General features: G+C 50.7%; 3 protein-coding genes across 3 annotated transcripts in view; 2 read left to right on the forward strand and 1 right to left on the reverse strand.

Moving 5' to 3' along the window:
* Positions 1-739, forward strand: part of Mad1 (Mitotic arrest-deficient 1) — a 41824-nt gene extending 41085 nt beyond the window's left edge. Inside the window, exon 18 of the mRNA XM_077670218.1 lies at positions 608-739. The gene's annotated coding sequence lies outside the window, so the exon portion shown is untranslated. The remainder of the gene's footprint in view (positions 1-607) is intronic.
* Positions 740-8067: 7328 nt separating this feature from the next.
* On the forward strand, positions 8068-9632 carry LOC144139193 (motile sperm domain-containing protein 2-like). The gene has a single exon (XM_077671622.1). The coding sequence runs from the start codon at positions 8196-8198 to the stop codon at positions 9027-9029; it is 834 nt and encodes a 277-aa protein (XP_077527748.1). The 5' UTR covers positions 8068-8195; the 3' UTR covers positions 9030-9632.
* Positions 9633-9767: 135 nt separating this feature from the next.
* Positions 9768-19845, reverse strand: LOC144139194 (uncharacterized). The gene is made up of 2 exons (XM_077671623.1): positions 19508-19845; positions 9768-10577 (listed from the first exon to the last, which is right to left on the reverse strand). The coding sequence occupies exons 1-2, from the start codon at positions 19738-19740 to the stop codon at positions 10295-10297; spliced, it is 516 nt and encodes a 171-aa protein (XP_077527749.1). The 5' UTR covers positions 19741-19845; the 3' UTR covers positions 9768-10294.
* Positions 19846-23262: the final 3417 nt, after the last annotated feature.

Below are 23262 nucleotides of genomic sequence, written 5' to 3' on the forward strand. Positions count from 1 at the left end.
GGGATCGTGGCCCACGCCTCGCACGCCCATCCCGCGAGCTTCTCCAGAGGCGTACGTTTCGGCCCACCGCTCGTTGTTAACGCATGGGAGCCGCTCGTAAGCCGCGGAAGCGGCGCACCTTCGTTGCCGCTGCTGCTATTGCTGTTATCAAGCGCGCAAGTGGAATAATTTGACGATTTGTGTTACCGCCGATAGAGAAGCCTAGGCACCTAGATCCGAAAAATTGTTGCTAAAAGCTTTGGTGCCGACTTGAGATGGAGATGGCGATGGGTGGAACGAAATTTCAGCTGTTTCGGTTTTGTATCCGATTCGAATGCGCATGCGATTTTTCGGCCTATTTTTGCAGAAAAAGCTGCGCGTTAGAATCGGGTAAGTATGGTATGCGTAGTAACGTTGGAATACTGAGTACTGGTATCTGAAATACAGTCGGAGTGTTTTGGCAGTAAAACAGTTTTCGTTTGTCACCGAGCACAATAATTTGCTTTTTTACAGCTCTGTTACGGAGGTGCATTCGTTACTTTCTTCTTTGTGAAAGAATCAGTGTAGTTTTCTGGCGTTATTACACTGACTATCTAACTTGGCTCTTTGGACCTTCTTTCTTTTTCAGCACCAACATTGCTACACCGTGCCTTTCTTGGAAGCAAGAGCCTAAGACACTTTGAAGCCAAGACAGCATCTACTAGGCGAATCATGTTGCAATTCATTAAAATTCATTTCCAAGGTGCAGAAAGTTGTCCAGTTAGTAAGTTTACACATAAAAGGCACTGAGCAAGGGGGCCCAGTATCTCTTTTGCATAGTTTCAGTTGCACTGTTTCTGTAGTGGCATTCATTCCTGGCCCAAAACTGATTCCTGTGCCAAGCAACATGCACTTCCCCCCTTAGTTTTGCACCCTTGTGGGAGTGCTCCCTTCAGGGGTTTTCATCCTTCCACCGCCCCTCAAAGCAGCGCCCCAACCCAAGAACACATGGCATGGCGCTACCACGCCGTTTCAAAAGGGTGGCCTCTCGTTTGAGAGCACTGGGCCCCTGGTCTCAACAGTTTTGTTTGGTGGCCTATGTTCCAGCTATTGTACACTGCTTACGTCCTGCAACAAAGGTACGAGATTTCGGCGCACGATAAAGATCCCCAGGTGGTCAAAATTAATCCGGAGCCCTCCACTACGGCGCGCCTCATCGCCTGCGTTGCGTCGGCGCGTTAAACCCCACAATCAATCAAAAAATCAATCAGCAACAAAGGGACTTCTCGGGGACTGCATACTACAGTAAAGCGACCCTAAAGGGAGTGACAACTGAAGCCTGCCGAGTGGATGTTCTCCACCCGTGTGAAAAGGCATCGCCTAAGGCACCTTAAGAGGCAACGTAGTTTTGACGGAAAGGTCTTGAAACATTTACAAATGTGTTTTATAGCTTCACTTACATTACATAGGCTTCCTGCTGAAATTCAACCCTATTTGTCAGCTGGCACACGGTAGTGTTCTTTTTTGTCAAAACAGTTCTGCCAAGATATTCTAAGACTACTCGTGAGCGATAACTTTATTGCATGCACAACAAATGGCGCGCCATCCTGGGGAGCATTAGTGGACATCTGGGAAATGGAGTTGCAAACTAAGAGTTGCACGGAAGTGTGTGCAAAATTGAGCCATTCGTCATTCCAGCCAGTGTGCAGCGACGCCCCCAGCATTGCCAAGAACACAGAAGTACTCTTCTGCGGAGCAACAACTTCGTTAATATGGATAGTGTTAACGGAACTTGCAGGAAGAGCTCGTCTAAAACTATGCTATGGAGAACTATTCGTGTTTCGTCTCCTCACCGGATGGTGTTTCAGGGTCCCTTGAACAAGGATCCGCAACACTTGTGTGCCAAAGCTAAGCGTTTGACCAAAACTGAAACAAATCTTACCACCCCTGGTCGTGGGACACCCTATTTGGTTAAGTTTACTAATTCAAATTTGTGTCTCCTAACAAATGTGTGTTCAGTAAAAGACACCAGGTGCACATGTTTTAAATTTACATTGCCTATTCCGTGGACCAGATGACAGAATAATGCTCAGCGTTATTCTGTGGTCCAGATCACAGGGTTATGTTTGTTTGCTTCCGTGGTGCAGAGGTAGTGTATTGGGTTTTGGTGCTAATGCCCTGGGTTCGAGTCCCAGCAGTTATGTGTTTTTTTTTTTCTGTAGCCTGTTCTGTTGAGTCAATTCTATGCACTATTTAGGTAAATAAGTGTGAATTGGTATCTTTTAAGCCGCTTTAGATGAATAAGGATCAACCATACCATGGTGCGGTACACAGAATAAACTTGAATGTTACCCCGTGGTCTGCTCCACAGAATAATGCTGCACATTATCTTGTGTTCATGATAATAATACTAATCATCCACTGGTCAACAGAACAGGCAGTGCCTTTTAAATTGGGGTGTCCCCACTTCACGGTCTCCTTTTAAAATCTGACTGCAACTCATGTTGGCGGCTGAGATAATTGTTCTGGCTAAAGCCAGTGAGCGCCCTATCGTACAAAACTGCTCACCTGAGAGCACAATGCAGATTCCGGTCGACCTTCGCACTTTCGCAGCGCGGGATGTTGATACGAGTCCCTCTGCTACCGCATAGTGCCTTGCATCCTCCATTTGTGGTGTTTTACAAATGTCGAAAAGTCGCCACCTAAGCACACTGAATGTTAGGCGGGTGTTTCAACAGCACAACGCCTCAGTGTTGCATCGGCCTGGCAGCACTGTGCTGGCTTGCATTGTGGCAGTCCTTTCAGGTACACCCTCCAAGTGAGTGGCACATCGAACGGGTGGTTTGCCAGCTGGGTGTTTTATGGGTATTTCAAGCCGTGCCGCCTCTACTTTTGATTAGGGGATGGGCATAAAACGAAAGAGGGCAATGGAGGCTTCCCTCCGCTACCACGGGCGATATGCGTGGTTCCCTTGGGCGAACAATTACCAGCCTTCTCTCTGGTGACGCACCCACAAGTACCAGCATCAACAGTCATAATTGGGTCCGCATAATGGCTTTTGCCGTTAACAGCAGTAAAATAGGTGCCACCTATTTTATTTCACCATTCACGATTTGGGACGTCGAATCGTACTTCACCCGCTCCCTGGGTGACCGCCAGCTGCTGCATGCTTGCAGTCATGGTCTAAGCATTCCAAGTACAGTCTGCTTTGGATATGCCATGCCTTAATAAAGGGGCACTGACACAAAAATTTTGCCTCTTGGTTTTTTGTTGCAATAAGTAGAATGACCTACTTATCTTGTGTGAAAACCTCATTTGCTTCAGCGTGCAACGGTTGTTTAATTAGAGACGTTTTCAGTGCGGCCAGTTGCAGTTTCAGGTTCAGCGGGTGCCGGGAAACGTGAGATTTTGTATAAACATAGCTGTCCACGTGACCGTTGGACGGATATCACAGAGCAGAGCTGCTGTAGCACTGTCGAATCTGCGTCGCCGGCAGTTTCTGCGAATTCCCCCACGTACTGATCTCTTGATCCTAATTTAAAAGCGACTGTGGACGTGACGCAGGCGCTGCGAATGCAAATTGTTGCCGCGGCTAGAGAACGATGCGCGACTCTCGAGGCAGTTGGTGGGGAAACGCGTGCTGGGAGCAGCCGGCCAGTCTGCCTAGAGGTCTGCCTACAGATGTGTTCGGCTTAGCACTGCGGCGGATATTCGATTGCCGCTCTCGTAAGCGGTGCAGATGACGATTTTTAATGCAACCCGCCATCGCATCATTAACTCCTTTCTCATATGTGCTGCCATGTTTGGGACTTGGGTCCCATTTCGTGCAGCGGTAACAAGCTATCGCTTGGCGCGGCGGCGCAGCCACCGTGGGAGCTCACTCAGGGTGCTTTTCGTGTCCCCGGCGCGTTTTCGTGCCCAGTGTAATAAAAAGTAATAAAAATTGAGTGCCTGGAATCGCTGTAGAACTTCGGTCGTGGTCAGCTGCCCGATGAGCCAATGAAATCACGGTGCCCTCACCGCCTCCGCCGCCAATGATCGGATCGTTCGTTGTTCGAGATCAGTAGCGCTGACGTGCAGGTACGGAAGTGTCTCATTCGAAAAGCTTACAAAGCAGCGCTGCAACTGCCCCTGCACACATCCACTGCCAGATTCAAACATCTAGGGGTTCACAACACGGCAGAGGAGCTAGTAGAGGCGCACCTTTCTGCTCAAGTAGCCCGTCTAGCGACTACCCCTACAGGATTACACATTCTTGACAGACTTGGCCCAATATCCCAACAGCATTAGACCGCAAAGTCCCCATTCCGCATACCACCCATGCTCAACTCGTAGTTCGGCCTCTACCCCGCAACATGCATCCAACGTATAACGCAGGCCGAATAACAGAGGGCACGAGCACTGGAGAGGCGTCTTCCAATCCGCCAAGATATCCACTACGTGGACGCTGCTGAATGCCGCCACCATGACGCATATGCGATAGCCGTGATCAACAGGCCCGACTACCCTCCCATCAACTCCCTCACGGTGAACACCGCTCATTCCCGGAGAGACGGCCGAGGATGCGGCAATAGCACTAGCGCTGTCACACACACCCCCGCGATTACAATCTCAGATTCTAAAACAGCAGTTCGAAATTTCGCTCGTGGCCTTTTTCACCACTCGCCCTCAAAATTCCCCAACCTTCCCGGTTTGGACCCAGGCTCATGCCGGCCTCGGGGGGAAAATGAGGCAACCTACGTCGTCGCTGGAGGACTTGTAATCCGAGTGTGCCCCAGTCTCGTTCCCTACGATGGGACCAAATCTGCCAGGGATAGACTGACAACTTACCACAGCATTGTCGGTTATTACCGCCTTGCCCGCCGCAAATATCCCCCTGCCCATTCTCAGCTCACCCACGTGCAGGAACGCACATGGCGACTCCTCAATATCGACCCTCACACTCTCCCTTGCCTAGTGGTACTGCACCACAATTAGTCTCATTGTGTCCTTTTCTTTCATTCCTTGATGCCGGTTAGCGACAATTACAAGCAGGGACGTACATTCACCCAGTTCGAGTGAATTTATTGTTTCCCACACAGTACACCGCTCTATGCAAATTTTGTCCACAACTAGGTACCCTCCAGAATATAATTGTGGAATGTGCTCACAACGGAGCCCTACTTCTCCTTTCCACCTGTTCCTTTCCTGAGCTGTGGGAGACACTGTTGACGAGGTGTCAACCGTTAGACCAGACTCTCCTGGTGACACGGGCCAAGACGGCGAGGGCAACGCATGGATTCCCGGACTAGGGTACCGCTCTCACATTTGAGCTCATTAAAATGTTTTCTCTCTCTCTCCACCACATCCACCCCTCCCTTTACCCCTCTCTCTGGCACACGCTCCACTCCACTGCACCCCATTCAATGTGGGGCTGCTTTAATGACCCTTTCCCTCTAATTACCTCCGACGAGCAGTAGGAGGGGGCGCTGGGTAGCTCTGACCTAGGGACACAACTCTCGTGGACAGGGCTACGCTCTCGAGAGAGTGAGCAGAACTTCCGACCTCCGATTGGAGCGGCGAGCAGGCGAAAAACGCCGGCAGTGCGGAAGCGGCCAACACCAACTCGTGGCATGTTTGGATGTTGTTTACTCCAAATCCTGGGAATGTCAATAGCGCGAGGTGCTCTGCTGGCTGCTTGGTTGCGTTTCGCACACTTTAGAATTGATTTGAAATATGTTCTAGGCTGTATTTGTCGCTGAGCTCTTGAGCCCATGAAGCATGGATCCATGGGTAGCATTTCGGCTGGCGTACCCGCAAATTTTCCCGCCATTTTTCTTGCGGAGCCACCATGGTTGCCAGACCAGGACTGCCCTCTTATGGTTAGCTCACATCATACATTCATACACATCATACACTAAACGGGAATATAGGTTTAGCTTTTTGCCAAAAATGCGTACAAAAGTCGTCCCTCGTCTTATACAATGGTCTTTGGAGGAATGTAAAATTTAGTCTGGCAACCATGGCAACACTAACACTTTATTATCTCCATTATGGTGTACTAGAATGTAGCTTCTAGTACACTGTATCTCCATCGCCCGAATCTGGACAAGATAGCGCCTTGGGTAGAGTGGAGCTAGAGTGAACTAGAATAAGGGCTTTTTCGAAGCCCTTCGTCTCTTGGCGCGGCGAACAAAGACGCCGTTGGAGCGCCCGGATAGCCGGTGTGACAGCCTGGGCAAAACAGTGCGCATCAGCCCTTCTTTTTGCCATTTTCCTCACATGCTGGTCCTTGACGAAATGCACTATCTCACTGTTTTGAAAAACACGTTAGAGCCTCCGCACCGATTTTCACCGAACGCACGTGCACACACTGTCTTCCACGTTCCGTCCGGTCTGAGGGCTGCGGCGACAGCGCGGGAGCGGCTGATCGGCTGCGAGATCGTGCACCAGCGCCCCTAGCCACCCTAGCAGTGGTCGACGGCGCGCGGCACGCCGAAAGCGCCGAAAGCAACGCCGTCTCCGCCCGCTCGGGCCACTCCCCTATTCTAGTTCACTCTAGTGGAGCACATGGAGGAAAAAAAAGCTGGTGGAGCACGACCAGGACAGGTGGCTTGCAACAGTGCATTGAGCTCAGTTGACATTACAAAGCATGGACTAAATAAATGGCGAATATGCACTGGTTAAAATGAGAAAATGCGGCGACAAGCAAAAAGTGAAACGCATGCCGATCAACGAACGCCCGTGCAGCTCCCCTGCCGTGGTTTGAACCGTGGCGACACCGACTGGAGCGGGCGGAAACTATAATGGCAAACTGTTCGCATGGCGACGCAGTGAAACATCCCCCTCGCGAGGGGCACGATCAAATGCAGAGCATTTCCGGGGGCGCACGACGTTAAGTAGTTTGCGTTACGTTAATGTTGTTGCACTTGTGGCAACTGCTGACGAGAGAGCGCTCGTCAGCAGCAATTTGAATGAGTCAAGGATATAAGGCGCGTTCGTAGCCTCCCATTCTGTGTCGGCTTTGTGGCGCAGTGGGTAGAGCACCATGTACATTGCGTTCCGCCCGCAGGGTCGAGGGATCGAAACCAGGCGCCGGATAGTATTTTTTTTTATATAGTGTAGGGGGAGGGGTGCGGACTACGACTACGGACGCCTATGGACGTCAACGTGGGTGACATCGTGCGTTACTGAAATGCTTTGCATTTAAAACAACTTAAAGCCATTACGCCCGTGCAGGCATGCATGTACAAACAGAAGTACTCCCTCGTTACAAATTTGCAACCACTAAATGACCATCATCACTAAATGACTGTTTTCTGCATGTCAATTTCTCCTGTGTTGTGTTTACACAGGAGGCAATATAAACTCAAGAACACAACAGGCCAAAAGCATCAAACTAAAAGTACGAAATTCTCAGCTGTCATGTGCAAGCCACCACACACATGGAGCCCCAGCTACGCGGATTGCGAAGAGGTTGAAGGCCCTGAGGGAACAGTGCTTTAGGCTGCGCAAATTAGGACTTCAAAAAGCAATCTTGGGAGTTGCAGATGTCCTCCCCCCCCCCCCCCTCCTTGCCTTTTCGTGGGTACATGCAATTTTCATTGAGGGAATCATCGTCATCATCCTTGCACGTTGGCCTAAAGTCAGGCAAGTAAGAGCATGTCCGTTTCCTTCACGGGTTTTCTTGTGTTGGCGTTGTAATATCATGCATCAATACCAACTAGTCCAATTTCGAAATTTTGGTTTAATTCCTCGCCTGGGCCATGAGCCACGTGGGAGCGGGGAGCTGTGGACTGGTTTAAAACAGCATGAATTTGCTTAAGGTGCACCGAAAACCCGCAACTACAAAGCAAGACCGCCGCACTGCGCTGAACAGTCCCAAGATACAATGATGATAGTAGTAATCAAGTCCCACGTGTTACTAAAGCCGAACTTTAGCTAGGTTTACGACTTCCAAAAAGCTCTTGTCCAACTAGCCTCGGACGCCGCCTACGCTCAATTGAGGGCCATCGTCTGAGGAGGAGAGGCGTTCCTGCGATCTCCCACTCCCCGGCCTCCTTTTCTTAGTTTTGTACAAAATAAAGTTGTCCATAATCATCACCATCATTGGCGGTCCGACTTTACCTCGACATCGCAAGCCAGAGGAGGCGAACAAGGAAGACGAAGTTTGTCGCGCCAGCAGCGACACGTGCGCCGCCTGCCGGCAGGGTGCTGGCAGCAGCGCCTTGGGCGGCGCCGACGCCAGCAGCTCCGCCATGGCTCCGCAGCCGTACCCGGACGTTTTCGGCGAGAGCCGCTACTACATCACCAGCGAACACATGAAGGCCTTCCGGACGCGCCTCTTCAGCGGCCGCGACACCAGCCTGTACCACCCCAGCGACCGGCAGCGGATCACCGACAGCGACGAGTACTGCTGGCGCTTCATTGTCCACAACCGGCTGGACCTGGAACGCGCCGTGCGCATGGCAGACGCCGCCCTCAAGTGGCGCGCCCAGGCACGCCTGCACGAGCTCACCGAGTCCAGCCTGCCCAAGGCGTGCTTCCGGGCGGCCTTCGTGTACCCCTTCAACCTGGACCGCTACGGCAACCACATCCTCCTGCTGCGGCCCAAGCAGATACGGGACCTGCCGCTGGCGGACGTTCGCCGCACGCTGGTCTTCTTCGTGGAGACACTGATGCGGCGCCAGAACGCCAGTCGCATCACCCTGCTGGTAGACTGCGCCGGCGGAGACCGACACCAACTGGAACTTGGGCGCTACCTGATGGCCCTCTTCCGCTGCTACTACCCGCGCTCGCTCGGCTTCGTGCTGCTCTGGGAGCCGCCGCGCCTGGTGCAGGCCTTGTGGAAGCTGTGCAAGGGTCTCATGCCCGTCGAAGCCCTGGAGAGGATACGCTTCGTAACGGCCAGAGACATCGGCCGGTACGTCGACCGCGACAAGCTACCAGGCCGCATGGGCGGCACTGACTACTATCACTACCTGTACGAGCCCGGGAAGCCCCTGGGTGATCGGTGCCCCAGACTTTCTCCGCTGGACCCTGTCAGTTGCCCCACGGCCAATCTCAACGTCTACGGGATGTTCACGGCCTGACTCAGTCCGATTGTTGTTCGGCAGTGTGCGTTGGGTGGTGTCTCTCTCCAAGACGCGTGTGCCCCCGTGCGACGACTCGTGCGAGTCTGAAGGCCTGGTGTATCAGAGAGTGGAGAGAGAACACGTCTTTGGAGTCAAAAGAAAATTTCTGCTGCCAGTGCTTAACCTGTCTTCCAACTTCCAGAAAAGGGCGGGATGAGGTCGGGAGAACGTCGGTGAGAACCGGCGTTCGTTCCGAGACTTTGCCTACTTTGGCGTCCTTTATTGTGTCAGCCACTTTTCAAATTCTCACTCGACAGTAAGGGCAACATAAAAAGGAACGTAAACTCAGTTGGGGTGCAGAAATGGCATAAAACAGCTACACTCTTTTCTTAGCGGTTGGTACCCGTTCAATTGGGCCCATACAAATTTACGGCTGCAGACCCGTTAGAGCATGTGAACGGGTTCGATGATTCATACAAGACATGCCTTGTAAATACATCATATTTGTAAGTTTTTTTTTCTTTTTACGCGCTTGGTAGGGGTTCTAAGAAACGAAATATTAAAATTTTCTACTAGTAAAATTTGCCCTATACCTGTCGCGAAGGTTCGTCCCACAGATGGCGATTCGGCCCTTATTTTCAGGTTCCTATTATTGTCGGTACAATCGATTGCCGCACATGCGTTTCCCCGTGACCTCCCTCACATTTTACTATAACGCCATACTTCGTAACCCACCGTGGCAGTCGGAGCCGGAAATCGAAACGGTCACGTGTTTGAAGTAGTAAGGCGCTATCTGTTCAAACGAAAGTGTATGCATACAGAACATTCACAAATTGAATCGTAGAAATTTTTTATTTTGCGTTGTACCACTTTCGCAGGCTATGAAACGCTGGCAGAAACAAAAACGCACATGTTTCAAGGATCCAAATGAGGAGAACTAGCATACTTCAGTGATTCTGGCAATGCTAACAGGATGCATGGTTCACTACTCTTTGTATCGGTGGCTTGAATGCTATACGTTTCCGTAGCTTCAAAAAGCTTTTACCTACAACAAACGTGTCTCTGAGGTTTCCGAGTTAGTTTCGGCCCTGGATATAGTAATTTTACGTTTGGTTTAATTCCAATTTAGATATTTAAACGAACGGACAATTCTTGCTTCTTAAAGTTTACTGAAGGCACTGTAGCGTGCTGCGTGCTTCCAAAGAGTCCAGGGGCCCCGATAAGCAAATTATAGCGAACCACGCATCAGCGCCGATCACCACCATCGTGCCGTGAGTGCCCAGTTAGGTGAGCAGTTCGTCCAGGTATTGCTGGACGCCATCTCGGAGCGGACTGGACATGAGCGCCCTCGCCTGGTCCGGGAACGTCTTGAGCAGGAGGTTGGCGGTGGCCGCCAGGATCGGCGCCAGCGGCCACGGCCCCGTGACGTTCACGTCGGCGCCGCGGAGTTCGGTGATGCGCAGCGCCATGACTTGCACGGGAGAGCGGGAGCCCAGCTGTCGCGGCATCGTCACTGCCGTCTTGAGCGACATCTCCCGGGCGAACAGGCTCACCATGCCGCGGGAACTGCGAGAAAAGACCTCGCTGTTAGGTCAGAAGGGACCGTGGCTGCCTTGCGTTTTCAGCCACTAGATCTGAACTCTTCACGGACTTTGAGATCGTCCAAATCGCTCAGAATACCGGTCTGTAGCGCAGTGTTTAAGGCAGCGCTTAGGCTATGCTCCGATCCACAATGTCTCTGTATGTGATGATGATGATGATGATGATGCTCTTAATGTTGGATCATACCCGCAGGGGGGCGGGAGGGGGGACTGGTCAGGGCTAAAACACTGATTGTGCTATGATTGGACTTTAAAAGATTGATTTATTTTCCAGGAAAAAGAAGGCCGTGAAATAAAAGTTCACTGTGATGAAAACCGGAATTGCCTAATAATTATGTAGCAATGCAAGCGACCTGTAGCAGAAAGAGATACGCTTGAGTACAATTAATACAAATCTGTTGCCCCAAAAGATACGATAAGTGGGACCCAAAAGGTCAACCCCATACACCCAATCGGCTCCTTCGAGAGCGCCTGTCTAGCTGCCGAGAAGCGGCGGCTGTACGTACCAGAATTTTCGGCCCCACTTTATCATGACGATGATGAGGATGATAGTGCCCCCATTTTTAATTTCACACGTACCCAGAAGGGGGCACTGGCCAACCCACGAGACTAGAGCTGGTTGCCTGCGAACTAAGAGTTTTGTGGGGAAGAATTCCAAAATGATGGGGTATGCGTGGTCTGCGGAAAAGAAACAGAAACTATGCGGCACATAGTGTTAGAATGTGAGGGTATTCATCCAAACCTACATGAAGGGAATATTAGGCTTCCAGAAACCCTAGGATTTAAGGGCATCACAGAGGAAGTTAACTTCGAGGCTGTCGAGGGGACAAAAAGAAGATTAGAATGCTGGTGGACGAAAAGCAGATAGGGGAATATTGCCTAGCACAGCCACCACCTGTAACAGAAAAAAAAAAAATGTATTTTGTGCCTAATAAGCTTTTTGTGCCTGCCCTAAGCAGCGCTAGTATTAAACTAAGAGTGTAAAACATGGGTATATTAGTCCTTTTTGGTAAAATGGCATGTCATCACCCCGCTTCAAATGGGAAACCAATAGCAATCATCATCATCATCATGGACTAACTGGCTCGTTTCACTGCCCCGTGGCCTGCATATTTTTCTTCCGGCCCTCATCGGCTCTAGGACCCGTAGCCTGCCTCTCTGAGCGCCGGGCCTCGGCATGCGTATAAAGAAATTTTAGAACGAAACTTTTGTGTCCTCACTGATGCCGCTGTACGCCAATACGCCCTGCATGAAATTTTTGTTTGCTTATAAAAATTTTACTCTCTCTCTCTCTCTCTCTCTCTCTCTCTCTCTCTCTCTCTCTCTCTCTCTCTCTCTCTCTCCAATTGCTCTATTTCGACATAGTCGAAGCGGTGTGGAAAACTCAGACGCCAACCAAAGAAGCAATCAAAGAAGAATGACGTTGCTCTGCCTGCCGTAAAGCCGTTAGCCACAAGTCGTTAGGCCTAATTTCCCATTTTGAGGTTTAGGTCATGAGGCCTAACGTCACATCTTGTGGAGTTTAACACCTCAACCGACACCCACTCAAAGCATTGCTCACTGAACGTCGAGCAGTAGGTATCGATTCGCGCCGTACACCATAAAACCCAAACCTTAGACCTACGGAGTGCACACCACACAGTTGCTGTTGGAATTCTATAGTAGCACATGCATAGCCGCTGTGTGGAGTAGCCCAACCAAAGAATCCATGCATCACGAGAAAGCTTCGCGTTCAACCGTCGTCGTCGTTAGACATGATTTTTTAGGGGCGAAGCCCCTTAGGGGCTGGGGCTGCTGGCGTCTCCTGTCGTCGTCGTCGTAATCATCGTTCATCTCATGTAGTCACGGTACTAAAACACGGCGAAACTCGTTTACGCCTCGCGCTAGAACGCAACGCGTACTTAAACAACACCTGGACACTCTTTTACGCCTCGCGCTGGAGTGCTCCGTAAAAGAACCGACAATTGGGCGAGTTGGTACTTATTCATCTTCCCTAACAGCGCGCACACACGAAGACTAAGGCAAAAGAAGGGGACAGGACGAGCGCTGACAGGGGGCTCTTCGATTTACAGTCTCGGACTCACCGCGGACTCCCCGAGAAGCAGTCCGGCATTCGATTTTCCCATGTATCCCTAAGGCTTCGGGGAATCCTCGGACTACCCGCGGACTATCCGCGGTGAGTCCGAGAGTGTAAATCGAAGAGCCCCAGGATCAGCGCTCGTCCTGTCCCTTTCTTTGCCTTAGTCTTCGTGTGTGCGTGCTTCGTAACGCGTACTAAAAACACACCGGGACACTCGTTTACGCCTCGCGCTAGAGAGCTTCGTGCTTCAAAGAGGCGAGACTTTTACAGCAAAGCTGTATACCTGTACCCCCCAATGGTTTCATCTCCGCTGGCAAAAACGCCAAGGCGCCAAGAATGCGCTTTTACACTGCATGCTTCGCCCCTCCCCACGGGTCGCGTTAGTGGAGATCGCTCGAGACTTTTTTTCTCTTCGTGACCGCGAGCGTATTGCTTCCCTAACCTCTTCAATATACCGTAAATCTCTCTCTCAGCATATAAAGATTCTAGGAATGACCTTTCAAGCAAACAAGACCAACTCACTACTCATTGCCAAACTCAAGACAATGGCCGATCAGGTGACTCACATGATACGCCGGAACGCCACGAAAACCCGTGGCATGGGAGAGGTAGACCTGCTTCGACTCGTCCAGGCCTTTGTCGTGTCGAGGATTATATACGTGTTGCCATACGCTCTGCTCAACATCACCGAGACACAGAAGGTCAACACGATGATCCGCAAGGCCTATAAACAAGCACTCGGACTTCCGGTCTCCACCTCCACCGAAAGACTTCTTCGGCTCGGCATTCACAACACTGCCGAGGAGCTAATTGAGGCTCATCTAACCAACCAAAGAGCGAGGCTGGGGGTTACGGAAACGGGGAGGGCGATCCTCTCACGCCTGAGGCTCTCGGCTCCACTCGGCCACCCGCCTGCACTCACGGGAAACCTACCGCACGAAGTCCGTAAAAACATCACGGTAAACCCCCTGCCCCGTAATATGCACCCCGTGTACCACGTCGACAAGAGGGAAGCCAGAGCAAAAGCCATATACAAGATATATGGCAATCAACCAACAACAGCGTATACGGACGCGGCCACGCGGCGTCTTATCCGGGTAGGTCCGCGGCGGTTTCCACCGTAGTCGTCGAAAACAAGCCCCGTTGCAGCCTCTCGCTTGCCGGCGACAATACTATACAAGCAGAGGAAGTAGCAATCGCCCTCGCCGTCGTACAAACTAATGCAGCGGTCATTGTCACCGACTCGCAGCAGGCTTGTCGGAATTTCGCTAGGGGACGCCTTCACACAACAACTCTACGCATCATTCAGCAGTAGCCCCTGAAGAGGCTAATCAGGATTGTATGGGCTCCCGCACATCACGGTATCCCTGGAAACGAGGCGGCGGATGCCATCGCTCGAGAATTGACCCACCGAGCGGGCGCCGAAAGCAGCGTTGCCGAACCCGAGCGCATGCAGCCCTTGACCTCTTACGCCGAGATCACGCAGCACTACAGGCTGTCGCGTCAGACACTCGCTCCCCCACACAAATCTCTACCCCGAGAGCACGAACGTCATTTACGTGCTCTCCAAACGAATACATTCCCCCCATCCTATCCGGCTTCACCTTTTCGACCGACAGAACTCCCCGCTTTGCCGATTTTGCGGAGAACCCGGAACGCTACGCCATATGGTCGGAGGATGTGACCAATCTCCACTGATTCCTCCCAACCTGCAACTTTCCACTGTCGAGCTTTGGGAGAGCGCCTTGGCGAGCACCAGCCTGGACGACCAGCTTCGGCTGGCTCAAAGGGCTGTCGATGCTGCCCGCGCTCAAGGCATTCTGGACTGAGGAGGCCTCCTTCAAGCTTCAGCGCAATCCCCCCTGTTGATTTAAATAAACGTTTATTCTCTCTCTCTCTCTCTCTCTCTCTCTCTCTCTCTCTCTCTCTCTCTCTCTCTCTCTCTCTCTCTCTCTCTCTCTCTGAAAAGGAGTCTATTGTGCGGGGAAATCGGCTCCAGCACTGTAACGCATGTCGCAGTCGCCTGGATAGAGAAGAAGTAATGTGAATCGAACTAATAGCTGAAACCGCTTAGTTCCACCACCTTGATAGTGATTGTCCATAACTGGTCGCGGATGTGACTAACGCACAGTTGCGTCGATGAAAGTTCTATCATAACAGTGAAACTATACCGCCTTGTTTAGTACGTATAGTCAAACCCGGTTATAGCGAACTGCAATATGCGCCACAATTAGTTCGATGTATCCATAGTTCGATATGGCCGAACCCGCCTATAACGTGTTTATTGTTACGAGTTTGCAATACGCGGGAATCCTCTTGCCGGCGCCGCATGCAGAAACGAACAAAATAAAGTATGTTATTATCATACACAAAACAATCGATTTATTGCAAGTAATAAAGCTACTTTCCGCCTTAACTGCCTACTTCCAAAAAAAAAAAAAACACGGTGATTTTTGTTTTCCCTTTCGTTTTGGCAGCGTCAACTAGCACAACATTCTTTACACGAGACATTGTATGCACCAGTTCGAGTCCGTGTCCTTCAATATTGAATAAATATTGGCGGAAGACATCGACTGCCGAAAGCACTTCATTAAGCGTCGGACGGCTTTCACTCGCGACATCCTCTGCCTCCTCGGTGCATTTCGTCAGCATTACGACGGTGCTGCTGACGGTGCCCGCGTCCGAGGGGCTTTCAGTGACGGCAACGTCGTCATCGACACTCAGGAAATCTTCGAAGGACACACCTTTTAGCACAGCATCGGGAACGTTGACGAGCTGCCGTCTTGGTCCGGACTCACTGACTGGGCGGGTTCCGTCGTCAGTTCCGCGCCTCGGAAACAGTTCCGGAAAGTGTCGGGCGTCATGTCGCTCCATACGAGGCGCAATGTCTCATTCACGGCCTTTGCTCAGTGGTCGCGGCCAATCAACATCTCAATCGCCGATCCCAGACCATGCATTTTGGCGGTCATTCTAGGCACGCCCAGTTCGATATCAAATGTGAAGTTCGTTATAAGGAATATGTTTCGCGTGTATTTCCGTAACTGATTTATTTTTGTTCGATTTATAGCATAATTCGCTCTATCCGGGTTCGTTATATTCGGGTTTGACTGCAGTTATTGGGACAATAGACTGTGACAGTACATGCGCAGTCGCGTCGGTTTCCTACTGAAGTTACGTCAACAGTACTGAGACGTTCACGCTACGGTAAAGAACGTGGCTTCGCGTCTGCATACTGTCATCGCAATTCCTCCGCTTATAAGGGAGGAGTGACAAGCGGGTCTTTTTCCGCTGGAAGATGCCATCGCAGCCAATTTACACAGCTTGCTACGTCAGCCGAGTGGCTGCGAAGAAACAGAAACCATGGATAAAACGTCGAAGCCCCTTTTTAATGAAAAAGCGGATTAAAACACGAATCTTTCTTCCATGCAACCTGAGTGGAAGTCAGTCAAAAAAATGGCCGCGTATCTGCTCCTTTCGTTGCAAATGTCGTCAAAAGATGATAGCCTTTGTAGACATTTGCCAAGGAAATGCCCCCCTTTGCTTTCCGGCTCGCCTCTCATGCTGTTCCTGTACCGTCGCGCTCATCCCAAGGTAAACACACTAAAGGTTTGCGCGAGGCGATTTGAATTTGCCGCGTTCCACTGCTACGGGCCGGGTTCTTCGATGCCAGCGCTGCAGTACGGCGGAGACGCGCGTGAATGGAGGCGGCCGACTACAAGGTTTATAGAACCGCGTGGCCGTGCTCCACGTGCGTTCCAAGCAGAACGTGGAACCTAGCTAGTGGAACCTTTCGTTGCTGTGGCCGCGTGATTTCTCATATGCCGCCAGGAGGCGGTGGTTTTCTGCAGTAGATGTAGAATATCATTTGCTATCGAAAAACCAAGCATCCATGAATTTTTTAAATAAAAGAACACTGTAAATATCCCTTGTGTACTAATTTCCTGTCTTATCTTTGAGTAATGTCTTGTTCTTGTTCAACAAAGTTGACAAATATGAACATATAAACCGGGTTTAGACGTTTACATTTGGCTATAAGTATATAAGACTATTGCGCAATATCAATTTTACTTTGGCCGGATGGCTGAATCGAGTTACAGACAGACAGACAGACAGACAGACAAAAATTGCTGGGCTTAAGTAGCCCAAGAAAGACTATCGTCTTTAAAAATCCAAACTGCTTTGACCTTGTCGGAATGGCGCCTTCGATAGACGCCGGTATCGTACCGCGACAAACCCGGGTTCAATTCCGGCCACGGGAAGCGTTTTCTTCTTGGCGCGCTTCGCGTTTCATCATCATCCTCCTCCTCCTCCTCCTCCTCCTTTTCATGTTCCCTTTGTGGAAACCCATTCTGTTCGTTGGCTTTCCTGCAGTGCGGTTTGGTGTTATGATCAACGGCGCAAGTGAAGCATTGAAAGCTTCGCTTTAAAAGGAGACTCTCCAAAGTCTGCTAAAGGAATGAGAAGCATTATACCGGCTAGCGTCACTAAATAAAGTCTTCTAGAGTATCGGCGCTCTTTTCTCTCATTGTTATATGCCGCCAGGATTTTCATTGGTCGGTCGGCACCACGTGATACTTGTTTACATATTGGCGCAGCCATTTTGTTTCTGGGCGTCTCTCTCTCTCTCTCTCTCTCTCTCTCTCTCTCTCTCTCTCTCTCTCTCTCTCTCTCTCTCTGCTGCGCGACGCTACAGCGGCTGGCCACACTCTGCCTGTCACAACCGGCGGCGGTTGCGTTGGGAGAGATGGCAACACTGCAAGCCAGAAACAAAATGGCCCCATACGCTTCCGGGTGCACCAAGTGGCGGTACTGTTACAGTGGCTATTCTAGCCACTGTAGTACTGTTAAGCGTAGCTTATTTAGTGACGCTAATACCGGCTAAACAGCCCAAACGGAGCATGCGCTGTGAGAGGGTCACGTCCCCATTCAAACTGATCTTGCTGAACGATTAGCTCTATACACTGCTGCGCTTCGCGCCTCCGTGTGTCCAAAGGCGTTCGGCACCGCTACAGCGCCAGAATTGACTAACGCGCCCATTTTAAAGGGACCCTGCAACCCTTTTTTCAACTTTTTTTCTAAATAGTAAATGCTTGCAGAACGCAGTCAACCAACACATCCAGTGCTTAGATTAGGAAGTCACAAAGTACCTTACCAAAAATTGCTGCTCTATGCCCATCAGATAACTTCGAAATTTGCTCAAAAGATCTTTCTCTCTTTCCCAGTCTTGGCGTTCTTCCAGCGCTCGAATAGCGTCATTGCAGTGGTGTAGCGGACATTGGCCAGCTTTCCATCAGTTGCAGCAATGAACGCATTCGATAGACACTTTAAAAAAAGTTCCACAAACGCAAAGCAGAAACACGAGCAAATCACGCAGTGCCGCTCGGGGCTGGCGATAACTCTAGCTTTCGCAGTGCTTCCAGACGCAAAGGAAAGGGTGGAAGCGTTTGTCGGAAGTGTTGCAGGGTCCCTTCAAAGGCCGCATGCCTATACACTGTTTTTAGCTGCCATACATGCGACTTATATTAGAAGTACGGCTGGTAGGCTGGTAGACAGCTTACAGAACCGAGCATTGGTATACGGTGTACTAGTAGAGGTGCGTCGTGCGGCGGACAAACTGATGGAAAGCGTGGGTCCCTTTCGCGAAAAAAAAAAAAAAAATGTGTGGAGCGCAGACGTTCCCCAGAGAACTCCCGTTGCAGCCAGCGCCACCGAAAAAAACAAACTCAAGAGTTATTTAAGGGGTTTTATGCTATGAAATGGAAAAATAAGACTATTTAGGGCCATAAATAGGAATAAATTTAGAAACAAAACTTGTGAAGCCACATCGTAAGCAGCGGCTGCCAGGGGCGCTGCTTACAACGGGAGCTTGGCCCAATTTGATTGTGAAAACATTTTTGTGATCTAGAAGAACTTCCGACGTCACAAACATGAAGTCAGAAAAAAAAAATGGTTCACTGGGACGGACACAATGACCGCCTGGGCACTGGGAAACATTGGGCACTGGCTGATCGTATACATCAGTGGAACAAGATAGCTACCTGGATCAGCATTATTTATGGTTCAAGCCAAGACAATAACGTAAAGTTCGTAATCCTATCATTTGTATTACAACAAAATTGGACAATTTCGCCCACCTGCCACCAGCCCATTGAGCCCCCGGGTTCGATGAGAGTTGACACGCATAAACAAGGCTTTTTTTTTAGCACACGGAAGTACGTGCTTCCCTCTCTTTTTTAATTTTTTGAAGGTCTCGGAACCTTTGTGTGTCCACAGTTAGTGTTAAATGTCGAAAAAAAATAGTGTTTAAGTTGTTGCGCCTGAGCATCATTGGCCATCAAAGGGTTAGGGATGCGCGCACATGTAGACTCCCCACAGAAGCTCCCCAGCAGAAATTCCCATCGCAAAAGGAACCCCCGACGACCAGCCCCGAACGCCACCTCTCTCTCTTGTATACCCGGGTACAACTTAAGAACGGCAACGGAAGTTGTCGCTGCGCCCCATCACTGCCATCACCGCAGCCGGATGTTACTCCGCGGGCCGGAAGTAGTACGTTGCTGGGAATATTTTGAACACGGCACGAGCCGTGTCCGCGATTTTTTTGACTCAATATGCTTGTAAAATACTGCAGCCACAAGAAACAAACTACGTGAGAAACGGCAGACGATATCACGCTTTCATAGCAATCTCCTTTCAAAACGCGCGCGCGCGCCCGTCGACATCCGGGTCCGTCGCTTAGGCCGAGTGGTACCGTACATGAGCTATTGCCGTTCTTAACTTGTTCCCGAGTACAGCATAACCTTTGGGTCCGCGCTCACCCGAGCATGTTGTCCGGGGCCTGCCAGTCGTAGGCGATCTCGCTGTTGGTCAGGGCCACGTGCATGGCGACGGCCATGCGGCTGCGGTCGCAGCGCAGCAGCAGGGGCTCCCTCAGCTGCATGCTCGAGGCGCCCCAGAGCCGGCCCCGCTGCAGCCGCACGCCGCGCCACTCCGGCCCGTCGCCCAACACCAGCGGCTCGGTGGAGGCCAGCAGCGGGCGGCTCTCGTCCATCACGGTGCGCGCCAGCGCGTTCACGAACTGCTCGCTGCCGCACAGCTGCTCCAGCGTCCTCTTCACGCGACGGTGCGGGGACGACGCCTCCGCCTCTGCCAAGAAAAAAAAGCGGAGGGGGGATGGATCGACACGCAGGCTCGTGTTAAGAGAGAGAGAGAGAGAGAGAGAGAGAGAGAGAGAGAGAGAGAGAGAGAGAGAGAGAGAGAGAGAGAGAGAGAGAGAGAGAGAGAGAGAGAGAGAGAGAGAGAGAGAGAGAGAGAGACTGTGGTTGGTTCCTCTGTCATCGGAATCGGTGAAACACGAAAGTGAAATGTGCAGCGAAATGAGCATGATTTGCGGGTCGTTGACTGTCCTGTGGGTGTGCTTGGCGAGTGATGTCCTGCTGGCGGGGCGCTTCGGCAAAGGTGGGCTGGCGTCATTTCCGTGACGGACATGACGTCAGTGAAATCTTGGTGGATACCGGCATAAAACACTTTCGTATTGAAATATAAAAGATGAAAACGAACAACCCAACGTATAACGTACTCTTTAGAACTAAAGGTTGCTTCCCCGCAAGAAGACCCGGTATGCAGGGGTGCACCCTTTACAGGCCGCTCGCTCCGTTGTACTGGCGTCATTTCCGTGAGGAATATGACGTCAGTCAAATCTTTGTGTATCCTGGCATAAAACGCTTTCGTGTTAAAAAAACATTTATTGACCAGTCGCCCACCTGAGTCCAGGTCAGCTAAACGATGGAGGCTGAGGCGTCGCTGTCTTCATAGTAGTCCAAAATATCCTTGGAGATCGTGTAAAGCGCGTTTAGAGCGTCGTATGCGAATTGGGGACTGCCTTCATGCACCTCTTCAAACCTATTGTTCCAGGAATGTCACCCTTCAAATCGCAAAAAAAAGTGTTTCGTGTCCTGCTGGACTTTTTAAAGGACACGGGACTCTCGGACCGGCTATGATGCTGCCAGTGCTGTCTATGCTGCGCGGCTTGTAAACCGCCATCTTCGTCTCCTTTTCTATCCTCTTTTTCTGTCTATCCTCCTCCTAGACTCCGTCTTAACTGAGGCGCCCCCAGCCCGAGAGGCAGTTATCGGCTGAGTCGACTTCGGCTTTCTCTTCCAATAAAGCAACTCTCTCTCTCTCTCTCTCTCTCTCTCTCTCTCTCTCTCATCTTTTTATATCAAAGAATGGGCAGACTCCAGCAAAAATTTGTCCTTTCTTCCATCCGTACGCATGCCATGAAGCCCTTCGAGTCCAGCTTCGACTTTATACTGGGGTTGATTGATTGATTGGTTGATTGTAGGGTTTAACGCGCCGACGCAACGTAGGCGATGGGGCGCGCCGTAGTGGAAGGCTCCGGATTGATTCTGACCATCCGGGGGCCTTTAACGTGCGCCGAAATCTTGAACACACGGGCGTTTTTGCTTTTCGCCTCTATGAGAAAAGCGGCCGCCGCAGCCGGGAATCGAACCCGAGCCCTCGTGCTCAGCAGCGCAACGCGTTAGCCACTGAGCCACCGCGGCGGTTTTAAGTGCGAATGCACTTCTTAAGCGAGCCTGAATCGTCCGCCGCCGTCGTCCGCATAGCAACAGCTGCGGGTGCGCGCGCTCCTCGTATTCCCTAGCAACGGGGGGAGATGGGCGCGCGCTACTCTCCTCCTCCTCTCTCCGCTCAGTGACTGCGGGTGTTGGGCGCCTCCTCTCTACTTCGGGCGGGAGAGCTCTCGCTCGCGTAGCGGGCGCTCCGCATTCCGACGCGTGAGGGCGCTCGTGTAGCCCTCGCCGTAACGGCGGGCGCTACTCTCCTCCTCCTCTCTCCGCTCAGTGACTGCGGGTGTTGGGCGCCTCCTCTCCACTCCAAGATCACGATATCCACCGTAATCGCGCAATCAACAACCGTGCATTCGCACTTACACACTCTCCCCCTCGGGGAAGTGCGAGGGAATTTTTTTATCCTGTGATTCAAGCCACCCGAACGCTGTTCTTTTTTTTTCTTTTCTTTTTGCGGTGCTCGAGCCGACAGCGCTATCCAGAGTCCTTTTTAATGGCGAAGCTGTTGTGCAAATCGCTTGTGCATGGTGTTTGCAGTTAAAAATACCAAGAAATGCCGAGCGCTAGTGCACACGTGCTTCGAGCGCACGTTCACAATGCTAAGCATGCCCACTTAGAAAGATTGGCCAATATCGGCAAGAAAAAAAAAAAAAAGAACTCCAGCGTTCGCTGTATCGTAGCAACACTTGCTCAGAACGAGAAAATACCCGCCATAGCGTACGCCCCTCGTTCGTTCATCCTCGTCTCGTAGCGCGCATGCGCTCTGTACCGTAGAAGAGCCGCAACTTGATTGTCCAAGCTGCTGTTTACGTGATCATTGGCAACATATGGCGCGGCCGCGGGCAGTTCGCACGGCCGAGAAAGAGGCCGCTCGGCTTCGAGAGGCTCGGCGCGCAAAGCATCCGGCGGTAGAGACGATAAGTCTCGCTTGCAGAGTGGCGTACGAAAACGTCGACCAAAAAAGGACTAGCTCACTATGACCTTGCTCAACGTAAGGTCATTGAAATTCTATTGCGTCGACGTCAACCACGACACCACAACGATACTCAAACTCAACTTTGTGTCCGTCAGTGATCTCCTACAACAGCTTCGCCATTCCAGCCTCGCGCGTGAGTACAAGCTTCCCGGAGTTTTTTTTCCTGTTTCGTTTTTGTTGTACCTGGAGCCGCCAAGGTAACTTCTTTTGCTTTCGTTGCGCTTTTTCGTGGTTTAATTACTTTGACGACGTTTTAAACCTGTCTGCCTGTCCGTTCCTCGTTTCAGCCATCTCTCCAAAAGTTAAAAGAATTCTTCAACAAGAAGTTTATATAGGAAAAAGCCTTTTCTAACCACTGACTCTCAAAACAGACTTTATACTTAACAATGTTCAGGAAAAATGAAAACAGTAGGCGTATTTGAGGCACTAAATAAATGCACAACTGACACTCGTACTGTTCTTATAATTGAGAATAAATATGTGCTTGACAGAAAAAAAAAACGTGTTAAAACAATATTTTCACCCAAAAATGCCCAGAGGGACCGGCGAGCCCGGACCTCGTGTCAACGTTTCAATAGCGAGTTCACCAATGCTTTCGTTTTTGGAAAAAAACGACTCCAAGAAATCGACGCCAAAAACGTGCCGGTGTTCGCCAAAATAGGCTTCGCATATAAAAAAATTGGTACCCGCATCTGCTTGCTTCGCGCAATGCAATACAACACATACAATAGTCTAAACACAATAATGCAATAATAATAGTCTAAATAAGTCTAACAATAATAGTCTAAATATAACAGTATAAATGCAATATTGCCGCGAACCATGCATTGGGTTTGTTTATGTTTTGTTTTTGCCGCCCGGTTGCGCCGGGCTGTGTTATCTGTGTTATCCGTGTGCCAAGTGAAGCCCGTGTTCCGTTCTTTATTTTTATGCTGAACGTGTTGTCTGCTTTGATAGGGAGACCGTTTCGAACTAAGCTCAACAGTCTAGAATAATCTTCCTTGAT

The sequence above is a fragment of the Haemaphysalis longicornis genome, unplaced genomic scaffold, assembly GCF_048455015.1.
Source record: "Haemaphysalis longicornis isolate Haplotype H1 unplaced genomic scaffold, Haemaphysalis longicornis Haplotype H1 scaffold_5, whole genome shotgun sequence".
Taxonomy (NCBI): Eukaryota; Metazoa; Arthropoda; class Arachnida; order Ixodida; family Ixodidae; genus Haemaphysalis; species Haemaphysalis longicornis.